At 37.0% G+C, this 22,758-nt stretch overlaps 2 protein-coding genes across 2 annotated transcripts; both read left to right on the top strand.

The window, feature by feature from the left end:
• Positions 1–1,240: 1,240 nt before the first annotated feature.
• On the top strand, positions 1,241–7,288 carry LOC139891916 (CSC1-like protein HYP1). The gene is made up of 11 exons (XM_071874947.1): positions 1,241–1,368; positions 2,101–2,448; positions 2,585–2,737; positions 2,850–2,913; positions 2,996–3,205; positions 3,638–3,826; positions 3,929–4,227; positions 4,319–4,595; positions 6,140–6,415; positions 6,507–6,740; positions 6,855–7,288. Exons 2-11 carry the CDS (start codon positions 2,168–2,170, stop codon positions 7,014–7,016), a joined length of 2,145 nt encoding a protein of 714 aa, XP_071731048.1. The 5' UTR covers positions 1,241–1,368; positions 2,101–2,167; the 3' UTR covers positions 7,017–7,288.
• Positions 7,289–9,550: 2,262 nt separating this feature from the next.
• Positions 9,551–10,638, top strand: LOC139888857 (ethylene-responsive transcription factor ERN1-like). Its single transcript, XM_071871840.1, has one exon. It carries the CDS (start codon positions 9,551–9,553, stop codon positions 10,610–10,612), a length of 1,062 nt encoding a protein of 353 aa, XP_071727941.1. The 3' UTR covers positions 10,613–10,638.
• Positions 10,639–22,758: the final 12,120 nt, after the last annotated feature.

The raw sequence follows: 22,758 nt of genomic DNA, 5'->3' as shown, positions 1-22,758 counted from the left end.
GTACCAAAAACTTGAAGCTGATAAGGAAACAAGGTGACTTGATGCTGATCAGTTTCAAGAGTTTCATTGTTCTTCTTAGTTCCGAATTTTTAAAATCCGTTCTACTCATTTTCCAAATCTACCATAAATGAGGTGTTGCCCATTAGTCATTGCTATCCACATATAGGTGTAAAATGTAAAATCAAACTAACTTTGCATGAATTAAAATGAGGAGATTTACGATGGAACACATACACTAATAAAATCCTCAAATTAAAACCTTAATTCTAAAAGCATGACTCATGCTTCAATTGCACAAAATACTTTCCAAATTTACGCAATATTATACCAAAAGCAACATAAAATTTAACAACAATAAACTACGAATCCAACAATTAGAAGCATTACCGGACTTATATTTGAATATACATTCACAAAACTGAATGCAAAAAATAGGGAATGTTTACCTTAGGTGGTAAATTAACGTGAAAGTGATTCGTAGGTGAAAAACCTAAAGCAGCAGAGATTCTAAAATCACTAGAAATGGCCATTTTTCAATTTCAGTTTCATTGGTGATTTAGTGTTTGTTCCCTGAAAGAAGAGGTGCTCAAACTTTGACTCCATTTTTCAATTTCGTTTTTCTTTTTTTAGCACGAGTGGCATAAAATAAAACTAATACTGCATTATAAAAGGCGCGGATAGTGATATAGCATATATCTGTTAAAACTAACGGTATCTGTTTAACGGCTAACGAACCACAAAACAGTCGACATAAATTTACGCAGTGTTGTAAAAAACCCGATTACTTGCCGATTAATCCTCGATTAATCATTTTTATGAGCAATCCGTTCCGATTTCTATAAATCTGTTTAATTAAACGGTCAACGTCAATTGATGAGTTAAAATCGAATTTGTTAATCAAAATCGGTCAAAGTAAAAAAATGATTAACATTTTAAGATAAATTTAAACCAGAACATTATAGTTTTAAAGTAAATGAATAATTTCAGACAATTATATTAAAGTTTATTGTTATATTTATGGTTTTTTTCTATATTTACATATATAATTTTTAAAATTTAATATTTAAATGTATACAGTACTCTTCGAGTAATCCCCGATTAATCCTCGAATCGCGAATTAATCCTTCTAAAATCTCGACCGATTAATTCCCGAATAGCTAATTTTGCAACCTTGAATTTACGTAAGCACATTGACGGCATTAAACGTTGAGTTAACGGAGCCTTTCCAAATCTGGCACGTAATTTAAGGTCGGTTAAATTATTTCCTGATTGATTTCTGACGACAAACAATTAAGTCGAATTCAGCTTGAGATTCGTATCTTCATTTCTCAGTCCGTATCAATCGCCGGAAAATTATCATCGATTCAGGTAATAATTTCATCCTCTTTGAAAATATTCAGTTATGTAATCGCTATTGCATTATTTGATCTGATTGCTATTATTTCAATTCATATTGTTACTGGCCGTAGTGTTACTGCTTTTATAACTTTGAAATTTTATATATAGTTATCATCAATTTGCACATGTATTAAGTGTATTTAGTGTTTGGTTATTGTTTAGGGTTTAAGTTAAATTCCTCACTTGTTACAGTAGGCTGGATGAGTGAACTTAGCTAGAAAGTGCTCCTTGAAGTTTTACATATTTTTAACGTACTTGTATATGCATATATTGTATGTTACAGTTCATCAGTTTGATATCATAGAAACTATTTATATTTTTGCTTGAATAGATATATGGAGGTGTATTGAGAGAATATTACCCTTAATATATTTTTCTACAGATTCATAACTGCTAGGCAGAGTTTTTACAGTTTAATGATAGGGATACATATGTATCTATCTGATATAAGTATCTTGCTAGAGACCTTGGTTATAGTTTTGATTGTCAATTGATTTACAATTCACTTTTCGTTTATATTTTAGAGCAAGAATTCTATGTTAACATGTTATTCTCAGCCTTATAACAGTCACCGGTTCCTAATAAGGATAAACTGTAAACAGCCAAGTTAAGTGGATAAACAGTACATAACCAGTTGTTTAATTTTCAAAACTTCCATTCATATTTTAGAGACTGATCATCAATATTTTTATCATGTATCAGATATTTCTTCGACCTAAGAACCGCATACAGTTTGGTGAAGGATAAATCTTGTTTTTTTTTTTTAAGGATGCTCCTTTCTGCTCTCTTAACCTCTGTTGGAATAAATCTTGGCTTATGTTTAATATACTTCACTCTATACTCCATATTGAGAAAACAACCTAGTAATGCCGATGTTTATGCTCCACGTTTGGTTGCTGAAGGAAAACTTGAACAAAGAAATAATTTCAATTTGGAAAGATTACTTCCTTCTACTAGTTGGGTCAACCAGTCATGGCATCCTTCTGAAGAACACCTCCTCGCTCGTGCTGGTTTGGATGGTGTTGTGTTTATGCGAATTATTATCTTCAGGTTACTGATTATCAAACTGTATAACATGTGATATGTTTTTTAATCATATCATACACATTAAAACATTCCATGTAAATATGCTCAAGGAAAAAGTGGTGTTATCTTATATAAGTATGTTCTTTTTTTTTTGTTGCAGTTTGAGAGTAGTTGCTTTTGCTGCAGTAGTTGGCCTCTGTGTTCTTCTGCCACTCAATTATATGGGAAGTCAAATAGTTATTGATTTTTCGGACTTCACAAACATATCTTTGGAATCATTCAGTATTTCAAATGTCAATGATGGATCGAAAAAGTGATTGTTTATTATCCATTCTTCTTAGTATTATTGTTGATGTTAATAATAATAATTACTATCTCACTTTTATTTTTGTCAAGTTGATTGCATATTTTTATGGTTGCTGAAGGTTATGGGTTCACTTTGGTGCGGTATATGCCTTCACTGCATTTGTTAGCTATCTTCTTTTTATTGTAAGAGTTTGTCTTTTTACCAAGAATATTAAATCTTTGCGTTTTATAATGAATGAATTATTGAGGAAGTAACTTTTTGCAGGAGTATCGTTATATCTCATTAAAAAGGCTTGCATACTATTACTCATCTGAGCCCGAGCCAGATCAATTTACTGTATTGGTTCGAGGTATTCTAAAGTCGTCAACAGAAAGTTTAAGTGAAAGTGTTGAGAAATTTTTCTCAGAGTATTATCCTTCGTTATATCTGTCGCATTACATGGTGCATCACACAACAAATATTCAGAAGCTAATTGTAAGTGCACTTTCTCAGAGTATATATTAAGTGCTCTTTCCATATGCCTCTGTTTGAGAAGGGATCTCTGTTTCTATGTCTCCTACAAACAGACCATTTTTCAGAGTAAGTGACAAAGAAAAAACAATTTTACTTGTTGAATTAAGAGCTGTATAAAAACATATCATTAAGTGGAATGTAATGTTTCTGGCATATAATCATTTGCCACTATCATGTCCTAAATATTTAGATTCTGAAATTCCTATAGGCACGTTAAGTAAATAATTTGACCTCCAAAATCACATAGCATCAAACCTCAACAACATTAGATGTATTATCACTATATGTTTGAAGCAAGCCGTTTTGTGATTTATGTTACTCAAAAACGCCGCCATTATATTGGTTAGTCTCATTCCTCTTCGGATTCAAATGTATTTTTAAACGTCATTATAGAGTGATGCTGAGAAGCTGTCTAGAAAAATTGCTCTTCTGAAATCGACACGGGATACTTCTCAAAGGTTTGGGCGTGTAGGATGTTTTGGGTTTTTTGGGCCCAAAGTTGATCTCGTGGAGTATTACGAAAAGAAGTTAGAAGATTTAGAAGATAATATAAAGACGCAGCAATCATTACTTAGTGGGAAGGTAAGTGTATTATTATATGTGCGTACCTTATGTTTGTTGTAGGCTATGCTTATTGAACTGACAGCTGGCATACACTATTATTTAATACTGCATTTTTAATAGGAAGTTGCTGCTGCTTTTGTATCTTTCAAGACCCGTCTTGGTGCTGCAATAGCTTTAAACATCCAACAAGGAGAAAACCCTACAGAGTGGCTTACTGAGCGGGCCCCGGAGCCACGAGACATATACTGGCCTTTCTTTTCTGCATCTTTTATAAGTAGATGGATTGGAAATGTCGTTGTGGTTGTTGCATGTGCTTTTCTTACGATTCTGTTCTTTATACCGGTTATCATAGTACAAAGTCTTACCCATTTGGAACAATTAGAGACTTGGTTCCCTTTTTTAAAAGGTGTATTGAATATGTGAGTTCAGTAATCAGTTTTCTGTTAGCTTATTACTATGACTATTCATATGTGTTACACTTGTTCTAACACATGATATTTTGAGTTGCAGAGCGTTTGTAAGCCAGGTCATCACTGGTTATCTACCTAGTCTGATTCTTAAAATGTTCTTACAACTTGTGCCACCTGTCATGATAATGTTATCTTCTATTCAAGGTTATGTTGCACACAGTCAGATAGTGAAAAGTGCATGTAACAAGATGCTTTGGTTTACCATATGGAACATATTCTTTGCAAATGCTTTATCTGGGTCAGTTTTATATCGGCTTAATATCTTTCTTGAGCCTAAGGAGATACCAAATATATTAGCTCTTGCTGTTCCAGGACAGGTAAGTATGTTTTTTTCATATATAGAATATTTTGGTGTCCGGCAATCAAGACCCATACAACAAAAAATTGGGTCCACTGGGTCAATCATTTGGGTCCATTGGGTCTCGAGAAAGCAAAAGGAAACCCATCTTTAGTCATTTAATATGTTAGAAGGTCCATCTAGACCCCTATCTAGACCCGTTGATACCCATTTCCAACCCATTATACAAAAAAAATTAAGAAAACTAAAATAATAAAAAAAAAATTAAGTAAAAAAAAATAATAAAAACAAAAAACTGTTATTAATTTTTTTAAAGTAAAATTTTTTTAAAAAATAAAAAATGGAAAAATATACATTTCAAAAAAAATTTAATTTTTTTTTTAAATCAAAATTTATTTTTAAGGAAAACTTTTATAACAAAAATGGGTCTCAACCCAACCCGACCCAACTTGTTTGGACCGGACCCGTTCAACACGTTTAAATTTTGAGACCCGTTCGACCCATGTCCCGTTTTGACCCAAACACATTTGGGTCTTGACCCAAACCCATTTGAGTCTCGACCCAACCCAACCCGTTTTCCAGGCATAGGTGTCACGTTATAACTTACAAGTTGACGAGAGCAATTTGTTTTCATAAATTAGAAGCTGAGGTCTCTATTAAAAAGGTGACACACAACAACAACAATACCCAATTCCACTTTAGTGGAATTGGGTATTGTTGTTGTTCCAATTCCACTAAAGTGGAGTATGGGGGAGGTTAGATGTAGACAGTCCTTTCCTCTACCCTAAAGTAAAAGGGAAGTCATTCCTCCACCCACGGATACCTATCGGTCCCCAGGTAGAGGATGTCGTCCCTCCCTATTCTGTAGAGCAGAGAGGCTGCTTCCTAGGGACCTCCGGCCGGAAAGAACCAAGGATTCCAATATATGAAATAAAAATATACAAGTAGATAAAATAGAAACTTTACCATAAATAATGTATACTCCTATATGATATTTATAGATAAATAAAGCATGTAACAATATAATATAGTATAACATATAAGTAAAATATATAAGTGTCAAATATGCAAGTATAACAAGTCATGTAAGTACAATAAGTACATGTAAACATGTTGGTATGAAGCATGTAGGTATAATATGCAGTATAAAATAGATAGTATACTATGTAAGCATGGACAAATAAGTATACTATGTTAGCATAAACACATGTAACATGTAAGTACATATAATTTAATTGCTATATAATGTAATACAAAAACATGTAACCATATAGTGCAATAAAGAATGTGAATATGCTACAATAAATATAGGTATATTGTATATCAATAAAACATGTACTGCCAATACGTAAAGCCACACGAGCAAAAAAAAAAAAAAAAAAAAAAAAAAAAAAAACCTTAGATGCATAATAATAGACATATACGAGGCACACAAAAGCAAGTAGGCATGAAATATAATATAAATATATAAAATAAATAAATAAATAATATATAGAACCTAGTCATCTATTCTAATTCTACTCCTCCACAAAAAGGTGACACATATTTTTTAATTTTTTACAGGCTACATTCTTCATAACATACGTAGTGACAAACGGGTGGACTAATACATCATCTGAACTTTTTCGATTAATGCCTCTCATTTCAAGTTACATGAGCAAACTCTTTTTCGTTGAAACTGATGAACAGTTTGAAGTACCTGAACTCCCTTACGCCAGTGAGATCCCTAGATTGCTCTTATTTGGTGTCCTTGGCATTACATACTTCTTCTTGTCACCCTTAATTCTACCATTTTTACTCGTATACTACTGTTTGGCATACATAATCTGGCGTCACCAGGTTAGATGATTATAATCTTGATTAAATTTGAATTAACTTTTGGTAGTACTTATAAATATGAAATATGATACTTATTATGTTTCGTTTCCAGTTGCTGAATGTTTATTCACCGAAATTCGAGACGGGAGGAACATTTTGGCCGATTGTGCATAATTCTACAATATTTGCGTTGATATTAATGCATATGATTGCTGTTGGGATATTTGGTTTAAAGAAGCTTCCTTTAGCTTCAAGTTTAACTATTCCACTCCCAATTATTACTCTTCTGTTCAACAACTATTGTCGTAAGCGGTTTTTACCTGTTTTCAAAGGCTATCCTGCTGAGGTATGTGTATAAAAATGTTGTGAATCTGATGTATTTATATCAATTTCTGTTCTGTTTGACTCTACTTTTCAATCTTTGGATAAATGTTATTAAAAATATTATCTTTTTGTACAGTGCATGATAAAGAAAGACAGAAGTGACTTGAATAATCCAGCAAGGGCTACTGAATTTCATGAGAAGCTAATTACTGCATATAAAGATCCAGCTTTAAAGCCGGTTCAGTTTTCTGGACGAACTAATGGCCATAATGCCCCACTTCTTGGTTCTGAGGCATGATCATGTTAATAGCAGTTGTCAGATGGGCTGAAAAGCCCAACGGATGTTGCGTTTGGCCCACTAGTTGATGTACCTTCGCATGAATGGATGGAAAAGTGTGCTCATGCTGATGTAAATTTCCTTTTATACAACACTATTTTGATTGTAGCCGTAGCATTAAGACTGATAAATTTTTTAGTTGGTGTGGTGAAATATTCATGTTTTTTCTGCTAGTGTTGAATGTAAAACAGCGTATTCATGTTGAAGTTATATAGAAATTCATGTTTTTTTTATGCAGTCTTGCTAGCATGTATTATATACTCTTGTGTTTTAAGGTTTACATAAGCTTGAAAAGCCAAGGCTTAATGTCATCACGATGTAGCAATTCAAATAATATCTCTTCACCAGAGCTGCGAGTCTACATTGATCAAATCCAGACTGAAGAAACTACATTGACTTGTACCTTCTGCAGTGAAAGTTATACCTTGCATTGCACTCGGTTATTATGGAGCTTCATAAGGTTAGTATATTCTAAGTTCATTTTTGGTGTTGTTATCATAGTTGGTACAATTTTCTGCACCTTGATTAGCGTTAAAGTTTAATATGCAGCGGTAAAAATATATTTGATTGACTGTAGTAAGCTTATGGGTAACCACTCTTCCCTTGATTGAATGCCACTTGGAGGGATAAGAATGGCCTTTGAATTTAAATTTAAATTTAAATTTGTATATATTTCTAATTTAAAAAACATCAATACTAAACGCCTAAGTGATGTTATTAGTGTGACCCAAAATATTATTCTATTTTATCAACCACCCATAACTCCATTTGGCAGCCTGATTAAACAAATGTCAAATAATCTGAGAGATTAGCATCTTAAACCTTTCTTGTCCCTTTTTAATAAGCATACTACTTCCATTTGATGGTAATTGTAACTTCTCTCTAAATTTATATTTATATCAACATAATAAGATTAAATATATTACTAATACAGTCATTAGATAATATTACTAAAAAGGTTAGAAATTTTATTTTATATTATTATCATACTGTTAAGCAATCTAATAAAACCAAGTAGAGCATCAAACCTAACCATTATTTTATACACAGCATATTTGGTATATACTATACATTATTTGAATTTTCTATAGTTATAAATTTAATTAAATGTTTCTATATCTGTTGCAGCATTAAATTATTCGGTACATCAGTAGTTGCTTTGACCTTCATATTGTCCCCTAGCTTTAGTGACACTATTAGATTATTCAACAATGGTGACGATAGCAATAAGTGGAGTGCTTAAAGCTGATTTTGGTGAGTTTTTGCTTGTACCAATCTGATTGATACTTCCATTTACACATGTACATACATGTCTTCACAGATTACAAGATTTTATGCAGTTTGGCTTTGTCTTTGCTCTTTAAGCTGAATATTTATATTTATAGAACTTCAATATTTAAATTCTTACATTCCAAAGAGAATAATCCAAATATCACCTTTTAGATCCAATTATCAGTAGAAACAAATTTTGCCCTCTTCTCACCCTTTACTCTATTGGGTAACCGCCTAACTGCGTGTTGACTAGTCATTAGTTTAACCACTCTTGGAAAAAAGTAATGTGGTTTATAGAGGAACCGTGGGACTAACCATTCCATTGACCAATCCCCCTAGAACCGGACCTTTTGGTATGAGTTACAAGCCGGGTCGAGAATGGGTGGTGGTCCATAGACCACTTATTGCTTGCATCTGTTGACTTTTGATGGTCTAAGTTTTAGTTCGTTTCATGTGGAGAAAGACTTCTGCATTGATACTACCCTAAAACTGGTCATTGTTTGTGTATAGTACAACCTCTTGATGCACAATTTGGTGTACTTATAAAAAATGGGGAAGGCAATGGGCAGACAAAACCCATAACTCGCGGGTATCCATGTCGGTGATGGAAGGGTAAATTCAAAAAGTTCACCCGCAGGTACGGGTCGGGTATTAGTTTGTCCTCCCTGACGGGTTGCGGGTATAATATACCCACTACAGGTAAAATCGGATCCACGAGCCCGTGATACCCATTTAAGCAACCCGCGGGTATACCCCGCAATATAAATTTTAGTACACATTAATATACTTATAGTTAATATAAAATTATCCGTTGACTGGTAAAACGGGCCCTAACGGACAAAGAAAAGTCATGGTGAGCAGGTTGCGGGTCCATGCCCATCACTCGGGTGCCATTCTTAATAAAAAGCAAGTGATGGTGTAAATATTACTACCTTTACTACCCTTAAACTATCTCATTAGTACAAACATTTGTGAAACTTTAATATTTAAGTGCTTTTGGTAGGCCAGCAAGAACCGTCCAAATTTCACCTTTTAGACACAATTAATAGAGTAAACAAAGTGATGTGACAAACAACCTGACCATTTCCATTCCTTAACTTTCAATTTGACCAACTCTTCTTCTGCATCTATATATAGACAAATCATGGTTCAGGTTATTCATATCACAAACTACCTCAATTATCTTAAGTTCCCGGAGCAAGAAACACACATTTGACAGAGATATGGCTAGAAAGAGAAAGCAAGTTAGTGATCAAGAACAGAGTTCAGAAGAAAATGGGATGGTGAGTGAAGAGGTACTAACTGCAGCATTAGGTGGTCCCCGCAGAGCTCAAAAGAAATTTGTTGTGGTCCGCCAACGACCATCTGGCAGATGGGTTGCAGAAATCAAAGATACCATAAATAAAATTAGACTATGGTTAGGCACTTTTGACACGGCTGAGGAAGCGGCTCGAGCCTATGATGAAGCCGCTTGCTTACTACGCGGAGCAAATACTCGCACAAATTTCTGGCCTTCTTCTCAACCGTTTTCAACCACACCTGCCTTTCCCTCTAAAGTAACCAACCTTCTTCTTCGTAGGCTTGAGGCCAGGAACCATTCTATAGTTTCAGTTCCATTGACAGAGACTACTCCTATGCCAGCTGTCAGTTGTTGTCATGCTGAGGTGGCGCAGACAGAGGAATTTAGACAGGACATGGTCAATTTCTCAGACGCGTTTTTTAATGATCTGGATGACTACCTACCAGTTAGCGATATGACTAATGTTTATTGCAACACAATCTTTGAGTCGTCTAAACCCATTCATGCGGATCATTCTGATAATAATATAGTACCTTCATGTTTAAGTGGAGATGCAAATGGTGGAAGTGAAATGGAAGAAGATGAAGAAGCAGGAGGGTTTGATTTCAAGATTATTGATGAAATTGGATCCGCTTGCAACGCGTTTGAATTAGCTCAAGAAATAGCATTAGAGTCGATCCATAACGTGGAAGAAGAGCCATTGACAATAAGTGAGGCTATGAGAAGGATGAAATACGAACGAAAGTTCTCAGCATCTCTTTACGCGTTCCATGGTATACCCGAGTGTTTAAAGAGAAAATGTGGACCAAGAGAGACCAAAATGCAAACAACAGATCCTCAAACAACCGTTGAACCCACTAAGAACATGTTAGTAGAATATGAGGCAGCTGAAATGGGTTTGGTTGCCACTTCGAGTGATGTCGTGGATGGAGAGTTGTCTCTTTGGAGCTCACTTGATCTTCCTACCATTTTCTATGTTAACTAGAGCTCCACCTTTATCAATTATAACTTTATATAGTTCGGACGTTCGTTAAATTGTGAGGAATGAAGCATTGCTAAAAATATTGGGTTGTTTTATCAAAGGTTCATCCATTAATTACGTTTTTTTCATTGAATTGAATGTTCTAATATGAAATATAGGAGGTATTGGAACATGGTGATATAGAAGTTTGGTTTTCTATCTTTCAACATTGTTTCGGAATATGTGCATGACCCGGACTCAGACCTTGGCTTAGTCACTAGTTAGGTCCATGATAAATTTGTCAAGGGCTAGCCATGTTCAATGATTACCTGTACCGCTGTACGTAGATTTGATTTGGGTTGTTTTCTATTTTATTCTATATCTATATAACAACCAAAGGTTGTATTGACGTTTTGTTCGATATTTTCCGGTATTCCAATTTAACTTTTATAGTAGTTATTCAGTTGGTGTTTGTTGTTGTTTCTGTTTTATTTATTGTACGGTTAAAGTAAAAAATAGGCTATAAACTTACACAAATGTACCGATGTCGCCCACAAACTCATTTCCGTCTTACTGTCGCCTACAAACTTATAAAAAATGTGCTGAAGTTAACATTTTGTTACCGGTTACCTGCTGAACCGGTAAAGTTAATTATTTAACTTTTTTTATTCATTTTATATGTCCCGATGTCGCCCATATACTTTCAGTTGTGTTCCGATGTCGCCCATATACTTTCAGTTCTGTTCCGATGTATCACCGACGTGTCATGACTACTTAGAAGCCACGTATCAACCATTTTGGTTGACGGTTAAAAAAAGTATTTTGTTTATATTAGCACATTTTTTATAAGTTTGTAGGCGACAGTAGGACGAAAATGAGTTTGTGGGCGACATCGATACATTTGTGTAAGTTTGTAGCCTATTTTTGGCTTTAACCCTTTATTCTTTATTGTATGCTACCTATTTGAGAGATTGCTTAATTTTTGGGCATAAAAAGTCAAGTGGAGGCTACCCTCGACTTAATTGGTGAAGACCTAAAAAAACCTAAAACATAACATAATGATATTTTTCTGTTTTTATTCAACCGTTAAAAGTTCGTTTTAGTTCTGAGTTTTTCCATTAAAGAAATGATATGAAATGAAGAGAAATGAATGGAGTAAGAAAGTGCAACCTTTCTTTATTGGAAGGAATTATTAGAAGGGAAATTAGAGTAAAATCGTCAATCCTCTATCGATAATGTTCTATTAACCTTAACTGGAATAACCTCTCGTTCTTCGGCATCCTTGACTACGGGAAAAGCCAATGAGAAAGCATGTGATTTTTTACCACTCTCAATCTCACTGGATTCTTTATGCCCGAATAATCTATAGAATTTAGTACTTGTAACATCCCGATTTTCCCATACGTAATTTAAGGTACGTAATTGACCTTAAGAACGTTTATACTTGATCGTATATGTGTTTAAATGATTTAAAGTTGTAGTTGATGTATACGATATATATATATATATATATATATATATATATATATATATATATATATATATATATATATATATATATATATATATATATATATATATATATATATATATACACACACACACACACACACACACACACACACACACATAAGAATGTATACGTGTATGAGTATGGACATGGGCTGGAAGTGGTGTCACCTGGAAATTTAGTGTCATTTGGTAGTTCACCTGGAAGTTCACCTGGAAGTGTAGTGTCACCTGGAAGTTCACATGGAAATAAGTTGTTTTAAATTAAATTGTAATTTTAAAAGATATTCAAGGGCATTTTGATCATTTCGCGTATGTGCCAGATTGGGATCTTAAATCTCATCCACTCATCTCATTTTCTTATTTTCCTTTTCCTTTTCTTTCTATTTTCCTCTCAAACTTCAAAACCCCATTTGATTCACAGGGATTTTTGGAAAGGAAGAAGCGGGTTTTGATCGAAAGCGTAAGAGACAAATTTGTTCTCCTCGTTCTTAGCTACAAGGTGATACTAGCGGTAAGCTCTAACTCTGAATTTTGTTTTCATGTTCATCATCTAAATTTGGGGCTTTTGAATGTATGTTCATAGATGAAACCCCATTAGTTGTTAATTGAAGATTAACACCAAGATTCAGGTTTATTGTTGATGTTGGCGGGTTTTGAGTTTGGTGTGCAAGTTTATGCTTGTAAGACTTTCAAATGGGTGTAATCACTAGTATTTAGTGATTTTTGAGGTGTTTGAAGCCTTTTGGGTTCGATTGGTTGACTAATTTTGAATAGAGTCAAAATTAGGGTTTGGTGATGATTATGACGTAATTGTCGATTTAATAAGGTTTATAAACTTAAAATGGATTAAGTTGAAGTGTAAACCCGAATTAAATATGTTTTGGTGTGAAAACTTGTTAATGGTGGGATGTTGACTTCTTTTGGGTCAAAATTAGGGTTAATGGGCGATTTTGTGAATGATAAGTGTTTAACACTTGTGTTTGCGTTTAATTGGCATATTAGGGCCATTCTCACTAGTGTTAGTGATTATTGGTTAGTTTGGACGCGGTTTGTGCTTGGAAGTGCATTTGGGTCGGAATTGCACTAGTTGTCAATTTGGGTTGATTTGTAAATCCACCCTAATTGTGTTGTTGTATTTGTGATAATGGAATAGGTACATTCCATCGGCGAGTTGCGGATTATTCGGTGGCATTCGTCAAGGCGACAAGGTGAGTGTTAATATCCTATGTGCATATGTATGTGTAGGATGGGTGCGGGTCGAGTGAAGTGATTCTCGGCTATAGAGCTCACTTCACATGTAGGTGGATTTGATGGACTTGTGTATAGGTCCAATTGGCACGGTTGTGCATTTTGGTTGACCACCTTTTGGAGAGGTGCACATTTTGTGTGTACGATATCACATGGTCTTGTGATGTGGATAATCCCGATGGCGTGAGATTTGGTATTTGAGATGCGGTTGTGTAACCCCGATGACGTGGGTTTGATGTGTGAAGTGAGCCACTTGTGGATGCGGATTCACGATGACGCGTGTAGTTCGGTCATCTTATTGAGGTAGTGATCACGTGTGGTGCGGATTCACTAAGGCTCTTGTAGTTTCGGCCAACCTCGATGTTGTGGTGGTAATGAAGATAGTAGTCTCATGTGGTGCGGATTTACTAAGGCTCGTGTAGTTCGGCCAATCTTCATGTTGGTATTTTGGTAGTTGGTACTTGACTCTTGGTATTGGGTTAAGGGGTTAACCTTGGGCGGTTTACGCTTTACTATATATTGATGTATTGTTGTGATGTAGCTAACCCACAGGTTGTAGCTTATTGGAGTTGTACGTGTCGTTGTTGGTGTACTTATATTGTTGATGTTGTTTAGCTTGTTGTATAGTGAACGTACGGTATGCTTAGATTAGCTTGCCTTTATGCTTGGATGCTCCAGTATGTGTAATTTGATTATTCATGTGGCGTATCCATTTTATGCATATATATATGTATGTAGTATATTCTCACTCACTAAGGGTTAGCTTACCCTATCGTTGTTTACATTTTTTTATAGATTTGCATGGAGGCGGTGGCTCGGGTAAGCGTGGGAACTAGTGGACTCGCGTAGGGTGCTTTAGAAGACGTGTTTTTGGATTGATTAGGATTGGGTAGCGTATCCCTGAAAGGACCAGTTCATATCGATTATAAACGATTCACAATAGTTGATTACATCGCGAGGTACTTGACCTCTATATGATACATTTTACAAACATTGTGTAACGACCCTGGAATTTCCAACGTTTATTTATTAATAATTGTTATTATTAATACGTGTGATTAAACGAATGTATGTTATTACATTTACATGTTACCATGATTGCCCGTACTTGACTTTTAAGTGCCCGAAACGTCTTTGTGACACCCGAAACTTTCACGAATAATATTTTTAGATATTATTTACATTCATGATTAGTTTTATTAATCATTTTAATTAACTAAGGCTATTAGTTAGTTACTTGGGCTTTAATTGGTTTAACTTGTGATTTATTTGAACTTGGACTTTGTTAGTGTAATGGACTCATGTTATTGGACTTCCAAGCCCACCCTACATTATTAATGGACCCTTTAGCCCACTCTTTCAAGTGTAAGTATCATTTAGAACATGGAACTAGCTAGTTAAGAGATATAGAATCTAGTTGCTCATTATCCCCACGTGAACACCCATTTTACCCAACTTTTGTAAACTTTTCATGCTAATAACCAAAGAGCAACTCCCCCCTCCCACCTTGCTGCAGAAACCGTGGCCTTAGGGCCACCATATGGAGGTTTTGATTTCATTTTTACTTTACTACTTCATCACTTGTTACTCTCTCAAACACACACACAAAAATACTTCCAAGTTTACTCTCTTTTCTCTCTTGCTTTTCTCTCAAATCTAGTAAGTAGCAAGATAACTTTTCTCTCCTTTTTACTTCTAAAAACCGAAATCTACATCTTCATCATCATCATTCTTTTATTTAAATGTTACTTGTCTTTGATTACTAGTTATTTAAATCATGTTGTTGTTACTTACTTTGTAGTTTCTTGTTACTTAATTACTAGCTTTCAAGAATCAAACTTACTAGTTTGAATTCTTCATAATATCTTGTGTTTTCAAGAACAAACAAGAACTAAGCTTACTAGTTTATGTTCTACATATGTTGCATCAAAAGATTTAAGTTCATGGTTTTATAAAATCATACTTGTAAGTCATGGAAGTAAACTTAAAGTTTACTTTACTTAAAGATCAACTTTGGTTGAATCTTTAAAAAGTATGAACAACCATGAATCTTTTTCTTGTTTATTTAAGTTTACTTCTTCAATTTATGCACTTTAATTTCATGTAGTTAGTTATATGGTCAAGTACTACAAGTTAGTCTTGATCTCATATCTCTTGAACAAATTAAGTTAACTTTGAAAGTTCAAGAACACACAAATAAGTTTTCTTTAAATATAACTTTGGATCAAGACTTTTGAGTCTTGGATCTTCAAGATCAAACTAAGAACTATGTTCTACTACTTATGATCTTGATTAGTTAGTTAACTTTCAAGTTTATAGTTCATGTAAGTGTCAAACCTAAGACTTTGATGTAACTTTGGTTCATCAAACTACATGCAACTCTTAAGTGAGTTGTGCTTCATGTCTTAGACTTGCACTAGTGTTATGATGGTCAAGACTTGGTTAAGATGATTTAACCACATCCATGAGTTGTACACTTGAAGCTATATGCATCAAGGATGAGAACCATGATGAACATCAAGCACCAAGACCACCGGAACCCTTTTAAACTCACTGTTTCTGTCCAAAACCTACTGACCTGATGCTTCTGGAACAGACCAGTAGTCCTGGGTTGTTCTAACCTTGATTTTTAGATAGAACTTTTTGAGTAGATAACTTTTCATATAGGACTCGTCTTAATCCGAGTTACGGTTTAGGATTTATGGCCCTCCGATCGTTACTATGTCCTTTAACGTTGTGCAAAAATTTCTGACCTACTCGCACTTAGACCGTCGCCACGGTCAAACCAAGACAAGTTTGCTTCTGTAAATTTTACCACACTTAATGGACTCATAGACGGAGCCATGGCCACTGGTCTCACCTTAATTCAGTAAGGGTAGAGGCCGTGGTGACTGACTGAATCAGACTTTGTTTTAAACTACTTTCATAAACGAAACCTACCTTACGCCTTTTGTTTAATGATGAATGATGATGACCCTTAAGACCTTAATTACATACTTTTAAACCTATTAAGACTATTTACTGACTTAGTACTATTTGACTTAGGTTGAGGACCTTCGGACCGATTACTTGCACACCTTTTTCCGAACCGACTTTTCGACTACATTATCATTGTGAGTTATAGCATTCCCTTTTTACTTTAACTTATTTTGGGAACTGAGAATACATGCGCATTTTACGTTTTACATACTAGGCACGAGTACTTAAACTTATATATGTGTGGGTTATATAACGGCAGAAACATTCGCTTTAGCTCGGTAACGTTTAGTCATTGGTTTTTGAACCGATGAACGCGAATCTTAGATATGGATCCATAGGATTTGACATCCCCGCTCGGGCTAGTCGCGCTAGCATTTAACGAGTGTTTAATACTTTGTAGACATACGCACTTGCCAAGTGTACTTTCAGGGGGTATAAACATTAAGTTAGTTACCAAGTGCCCACGGTTAACATATACTTTATCATACTGTTTTGAAACGCTCTTCGTAGCACTGAAATCTCGTGGCCTACCTTACATACTGTTATACTTAAACTGTAGCTCACCAACCTTTGTGTTGACGTTTTTAAGCATGTTTTTCTCAGGTGCTTGAGGTTAGCTTCCGCTGTGTACTAGTCGTGCTGTAGACACCCGCTGCTTAGAGTTGTCATCGCATGAACTACTTTATTTTGCATTCAAACATTCGTACTTTTGAATTATGACTTGTAACGACCATTTGGGGTCACGTACACTTATTATTTTCTTCTACTTAGTGAAGCATGCTTTTGGAATGTAAAACTTTCGATGTTGGTTTGACATCACTTTTAATTATGAATGCAAACTCTGTTTTGAAAACGCATATAGTACTTAACCTTGTAATGATCCTGTTGTTGATGGTTCGTACATGATGATTTAGTACGGGGCGTCACATTTGGTATCAGAGCATTGGTTGTAGGGAATTAGGTTGCATTAGTGAGTCTAAGACTGACCCGAGTAGGATTCACTAATAGGACTAATCTACAACTTGCTAGTTTACTTGTTTCCGCTGAATTTACTGCATGTTACTGCTTACTTTTTCCGCTATATGCCGTATGCTACTACATGATTTCACTACTGCATGATGCTACTTGCTTTCGATTGCATGCTACTTTCATACGAATTACTGTTATTACCATGCTAGTTACCGTTATACATGATTTAAACTGTTGGCCTATTATTTGCTTGCTTTATGACATACTGACATGGAAAATTTATTTTTCCTTGTTCAGATGTCGGATGTTCCACCTGCTGGCATTTCGGGCAGTACAGACTCAGACCCCGTCGCCCTACCTACTGCTACACCTGCTGCTGCTACTGCCGATACACCGGCCCCGACACCCACTAGTGATCCCGGCGCTTTTACTTCCGGAGCTGGTACTAGTGCACCTGCCCCAGTGTCTGCTCCCGGACCCTCGAGGTCACAGCCCCGCATTGGTGGTATTGAGATCCCCGCGGAGTTCGGGGAAGGGCCGTTTCGTAACCACATGCGCACGCCTTGCCGACGCACTCCCGACGCACTCCCGACGGACTTTTAGTCGTGATTCCTCCAGGCAGACACAGACAGATGTTGGCCGCCTTCGGACGCTTCGGAGTACCAGCTCAGCCACCAGTGTCACCACCACACGATTCGGATGACTCATCATCCGCCGATTCTTCATCATCAGACGACTCCAGCGATGATGAGGACCCTGCTGATAGACCTATTCAGGCACCCTCCACCCCGCCGAGGAAGCAGTACCATTTCGACGGCACCGTCATTCCAGGGGTGAATGGAGGTCGTGCTTTTACTGACGCTTTTGGCCATCGTCGTAGGGTTACTGCTCGTAAACGAGTTGTGCCATACCCTGCCGACCCACAGATACGTAAGGTTCCCCGTTACGTATTGACTATTCCTGGAACCGTACCACCTAGATTTAGATACGGACCACTTACATCTAGGGACGTACCGTCTACATCCGGAGCCGGACCATCTACATCAGCACCACCCGCACCACCCGCCCCACCTGCACCGCCTGCCCCACCAGCTCCCTCTAACGAGGAACTGATGAGGGAGGTTGAGACTCTCCGAGCTCAAGTCATTGAGCTCGAGGAGCAGTTGGCTCGAGGAGCAGTTGGCTCGAGGAGCAGTTCATCCGCCTTCACCGTAGGACTTTTTATTTAGATTTCATGATGTAATCTAGTTATAGTTTCATGTATTTCATATGTATTGTACGAACTTATTCAGATGTATGAAACTTATTATTATTAATGAATGGAACTTTGCGTTATTTAATTCTTGCACGATGTTCTATTTACATTGCTGTACGATGATTATGTGGTATTTGTACCTAGATGCATCATTTAATAACATGTGTTGTATTGATTCCATGTTGGTTGCTATATACTGTATTATTACTACTTGCATACTGGATTTTGACTTGAGTCAAAATTTTTGTTTAGAATACCATGGCTAACGGAAGATCCACACCTACCGCCGCCCAGATTGAGGACATGATCAACGAACGGGTCGCTGCAGCCCTAGCAGAAAGAAATCTTGAAGCTCCACCGCCACCACCACCGGTTATTCCACCCGTTCGAAATGGGTGTACATACAAGGAATTTCAGAGCTGCAAACCGCATAACTTAAGCGGCACCGAGGGACCGGTTGGTCTCACCAGATGGTTCGAGAAACTTGAATCAGTATTCCGAGTTAGCAACTGTTCGGAGGACAATAAGACCAAGTTTGCATCTTGCACGCTATCTGACGGCGCGCTAACGTGGTGGAACACGTTAGCTTGTAACAACCCATCATTGATTTACCAAAAACACGACACAAAAAAAAAAAAATTTCTGTGACTGCCCATCTGGACGGCGTCCAGAAATCGGGACGGCGTCCAGCCTTTACAACTGGGACGGCGTCAAAGGATTTGGGACGGCGTCCCAATGAACTAAAAAGTACTGATCAGTTTTTGTTTACACGCGAGCGAAAAACTCGTTCCCCGACACTTTTTCAACGAAACCATTTTCACAATATGACATATTAAGTAAAACTAAGATATTGCCACCATAAAAACAAGTTTTACAACCCCGGGCTCACAATGACCCGTTTTACAAATAAAGTAGCAGTTTCGACCCATTTATCTCTTTAGACGGATTAGAACTCTACAACCCAACCCGATACCAAGAGCATAATCCCGGGGACTACCAAAACCCCCATCCGCGTCCAATTATCCGAAAGCTGCCCCATCAAGCCCAACCGCTCCTGCACGTCTATTCTAACAACTAGCTAGCATCAATAACACAATACCTGTAAAAAGGTAAACAACGAGAGGGGTAAGCCGAGGCTTAGTGAATGCAATAATTATACACATACATATATAATATACCTACTTGCAAACACTTACTCACATACCGCATACATGCTAGCAACATAATTAGCTTATCATCACAATTACAAGCTATAACCTCCAATAATCAAGCTAGCATAACAAAAGCATATATAATATGAACAAATATAATATGCTTACGCTACAACACAAATAACCATGGTTAACCAATAGTACAAGGGAACGGCTCTCGCGAAAACGCCATCGGTGTTCATAACATCCGTTAGGGCACTTAACACCTCGCACCACTAACCCCTAGGGTGGCACCTTAACACCTCGGCACATCACCCCGAGTGGCATCTTAACACCTCGATGCAACACTCATTATTTTACGGAGTGGTGTCTTAACACCTCGACACTACACTCCTAGGTGGCATCTTAACACCTCGATGCTACACCCGAGTGGCATCTTAACACCTCGATGCTACACTCTTCACGTGAAACATGGTGTCTTAGCACCTCGACACTACACATTTCACGCTACAACAAATAGATACATTATATACCTACACATATAATTATTCCACTCACCTCGAATTGCCCGCACAAGTCATAAACGTAAATCGCCTCCAAAAGCAACCGAACAAACCTTTTACCTATAATACGCATATAGATATACAAACAATCAACATACATTCTCTACGAGAGAATTCGACTTCAACACCCTTAACCAAGGGTTTACACCTATCACCACAAACCGCCCATTTAGACACATAAAGTGGACTTCACCAATTACCACTACGGGTGGTAATTCCGACCCATCCAACAAGTACAATTTAACCAAAATTATATTTGACACCATTTAAACCAATCTAGGTCTTAACCAAAATTGCTTATCATCCAATTAATTCAAAATTAAAGTCATTACCAAATTTGACCCATCTAAGTCAACCCATTTTGACATAAGTCCCAAAAACATCTTTAATCACTAACGGCTAGTGACTAACTTTCCAAAATACCATTTAACACTTGAATCGAACATTTATATACTTGGTTCATCAAATCTTGACCCATAACTTAGTTTGACACCGAATCAAGCTTACTTGACCCAAAATACCCATTCGACCCATTTTGACCTAGATTAGGGTTTACACCCAAAAATTAAGTCAACACAAGTGTTCTAAGGTTTAACTAACACATGCAAGGTCCAAACTAACAATTTCATCAATTGAAACCCTAAGTCACCAATTCGGGTTTACATACATGAATCTTCCCCAAAAATCCCCAAACTTCACAATAAATGGGTTATAACTCTAACTAGCACAAACTTTAACTCAAACAATAATCTTAACAAAGAAATTTGGATTTAGAGCTTACCAACACTACCACCACGTAGCCGTGAACGAGGTGAACAACTTTAACTCTTGAGACCCGACCCGAATCACACTTCTTCTTCTCCAAATCCCCAACTCTCTCTCTCGCTAGAACCTCTCTCTCTCACTAGGGTTTGATGAGAGTGTTTGAGAAGGTGAAATGGGGATAAGAATGAGAGTGGATCAGTTTTAATGGCTCAAAACCGACCCCCAAGTGAAAAGACTCAAATACCCTCTTTTAAAACCTTTAAAATACAGCTGCTGGCCTGTCAGGCACTTTGGACGGCGTCCAAAATGTCCGGACGGCGTCCCACCCTTCATTCTTGGACGGCGTCTCAAAGTCTGGACGGAGTCCCAATGAACTGAGTCTGAAACTGAACTTGTTTTAGTCGTAACTTTCAAACCGTAACTCCGTTTTCGACGAATCAAATATCGTTGGAAACGTAATGAGATTTACTATCCAATGGTAAGGTTTTAGAACATCAACTCCAACTTTATTTGGGATCCAAATATACACTTACATGCCTCGTATTTCGAATGTCGTTCGAAATAACTCGTAACTGAAAAACGGGTGTTACAACTCTCCCCCACTTAAATTGGATCACGTCCGCGTGATCCGCACCTATAATAGAAGTTAAGCAGTTCTCCCTCGAACATCTCCGCTTCCAATGCGGAGTCACACAAGTAGTACTTGCATCCGCACTCTCGCTTCGTGCACTAATGCATCATAATACAACAATATTGGGTAATCAACCCACGAGTCGAAACAACCGTAACCGTTGCTCCTACGCCGAGTATCCAAACTCATACCATACACTTCACAATCGTCCTAAGAGTAGAACAATTTACCGACAAACATCGTCGTCACACCTCACGATTCCTACAAAACACAACAAGCCCGTCATCCATAACATCATCCGTGAATTCTAAGATCCCACCACACGCTAATGATCACTAGCGTGCACTACCGCAATAAACGATATCTCCTACACTCAACGTCCAGAATTTCCATTTAGGAAATACGAAAAATACCACATTTTCCTTTAAGTTCTCACGGCTGCAACACGCAACAAGCGTCATCCATAACTATATCGCCCTATGCGATCTTCTAAATTCACTACGCCGCGAACCAAGTCTTACATTAATCCAAATCGAGAAGGATTCATGCTTCCTTAAAATTTCATACTCATTCGGTTCATAACCGTACTACTCGACCGATCATTCCTGAATATTCTTTAGGCCAAGAACCAAACTCCCTCCGGCTCTACACCGGATCATTCCTTCAACCAAAAAATTTTAATAACCCCGCAATAACACTTAAGAAGCACCACTTTCCCGCCGATCGATCCACACACGACTATACGTCACTGGATTAATCCAGGACGACAATAATACACCACAATTAGATGAAACATCAACACATCGTCATAGGGTTTCTCCTCTGAACCATACAATACGGCTTCCTAGTACTAGCATAGAAGCTATTCGTATACCAAAATCCCGTCAAGGCGAATTATCATCACAAAATTCCGCAATTCGCCACACGATCTACAAAAATATTCACCACGCCGGGTGGACCTTCCTACCTAGACCGTCCATTAAAGATGGTCTCGACATTTCAATGCAACTAACAGTCGCATTACTAGGGAACACACTCTCGCAAACAAACAACATCCGCGTGTCTCGATGTGAGACAATCAGAATCGACACTCTCCG

The sequence above is a fragment of the Rutidosis leptorrhynchoides genome, chromosome 2 (genome assembly GCF_046630445.1).
Source record: "Rutidosis leptorrhynchoides isolate AG116_Rl617_1_P2 chromosome 2, CSIRO_AGI_Rlap_v1, whole genome shotgun sequence".
In the NCBI taxonomy this organism is placed as follows: Eukaryota; Viridiplantae; Streptophyta; class Magnoliopsida; order Asterales; family Asteraceae; genus Rutidosis; species Rutidosis leptorrhynchoides.
The sequence above is the reverse complement of the archived record's forward strand: the minus strand, read 5'-3'. Positions and strand labels throughout refer to the sequence as shown.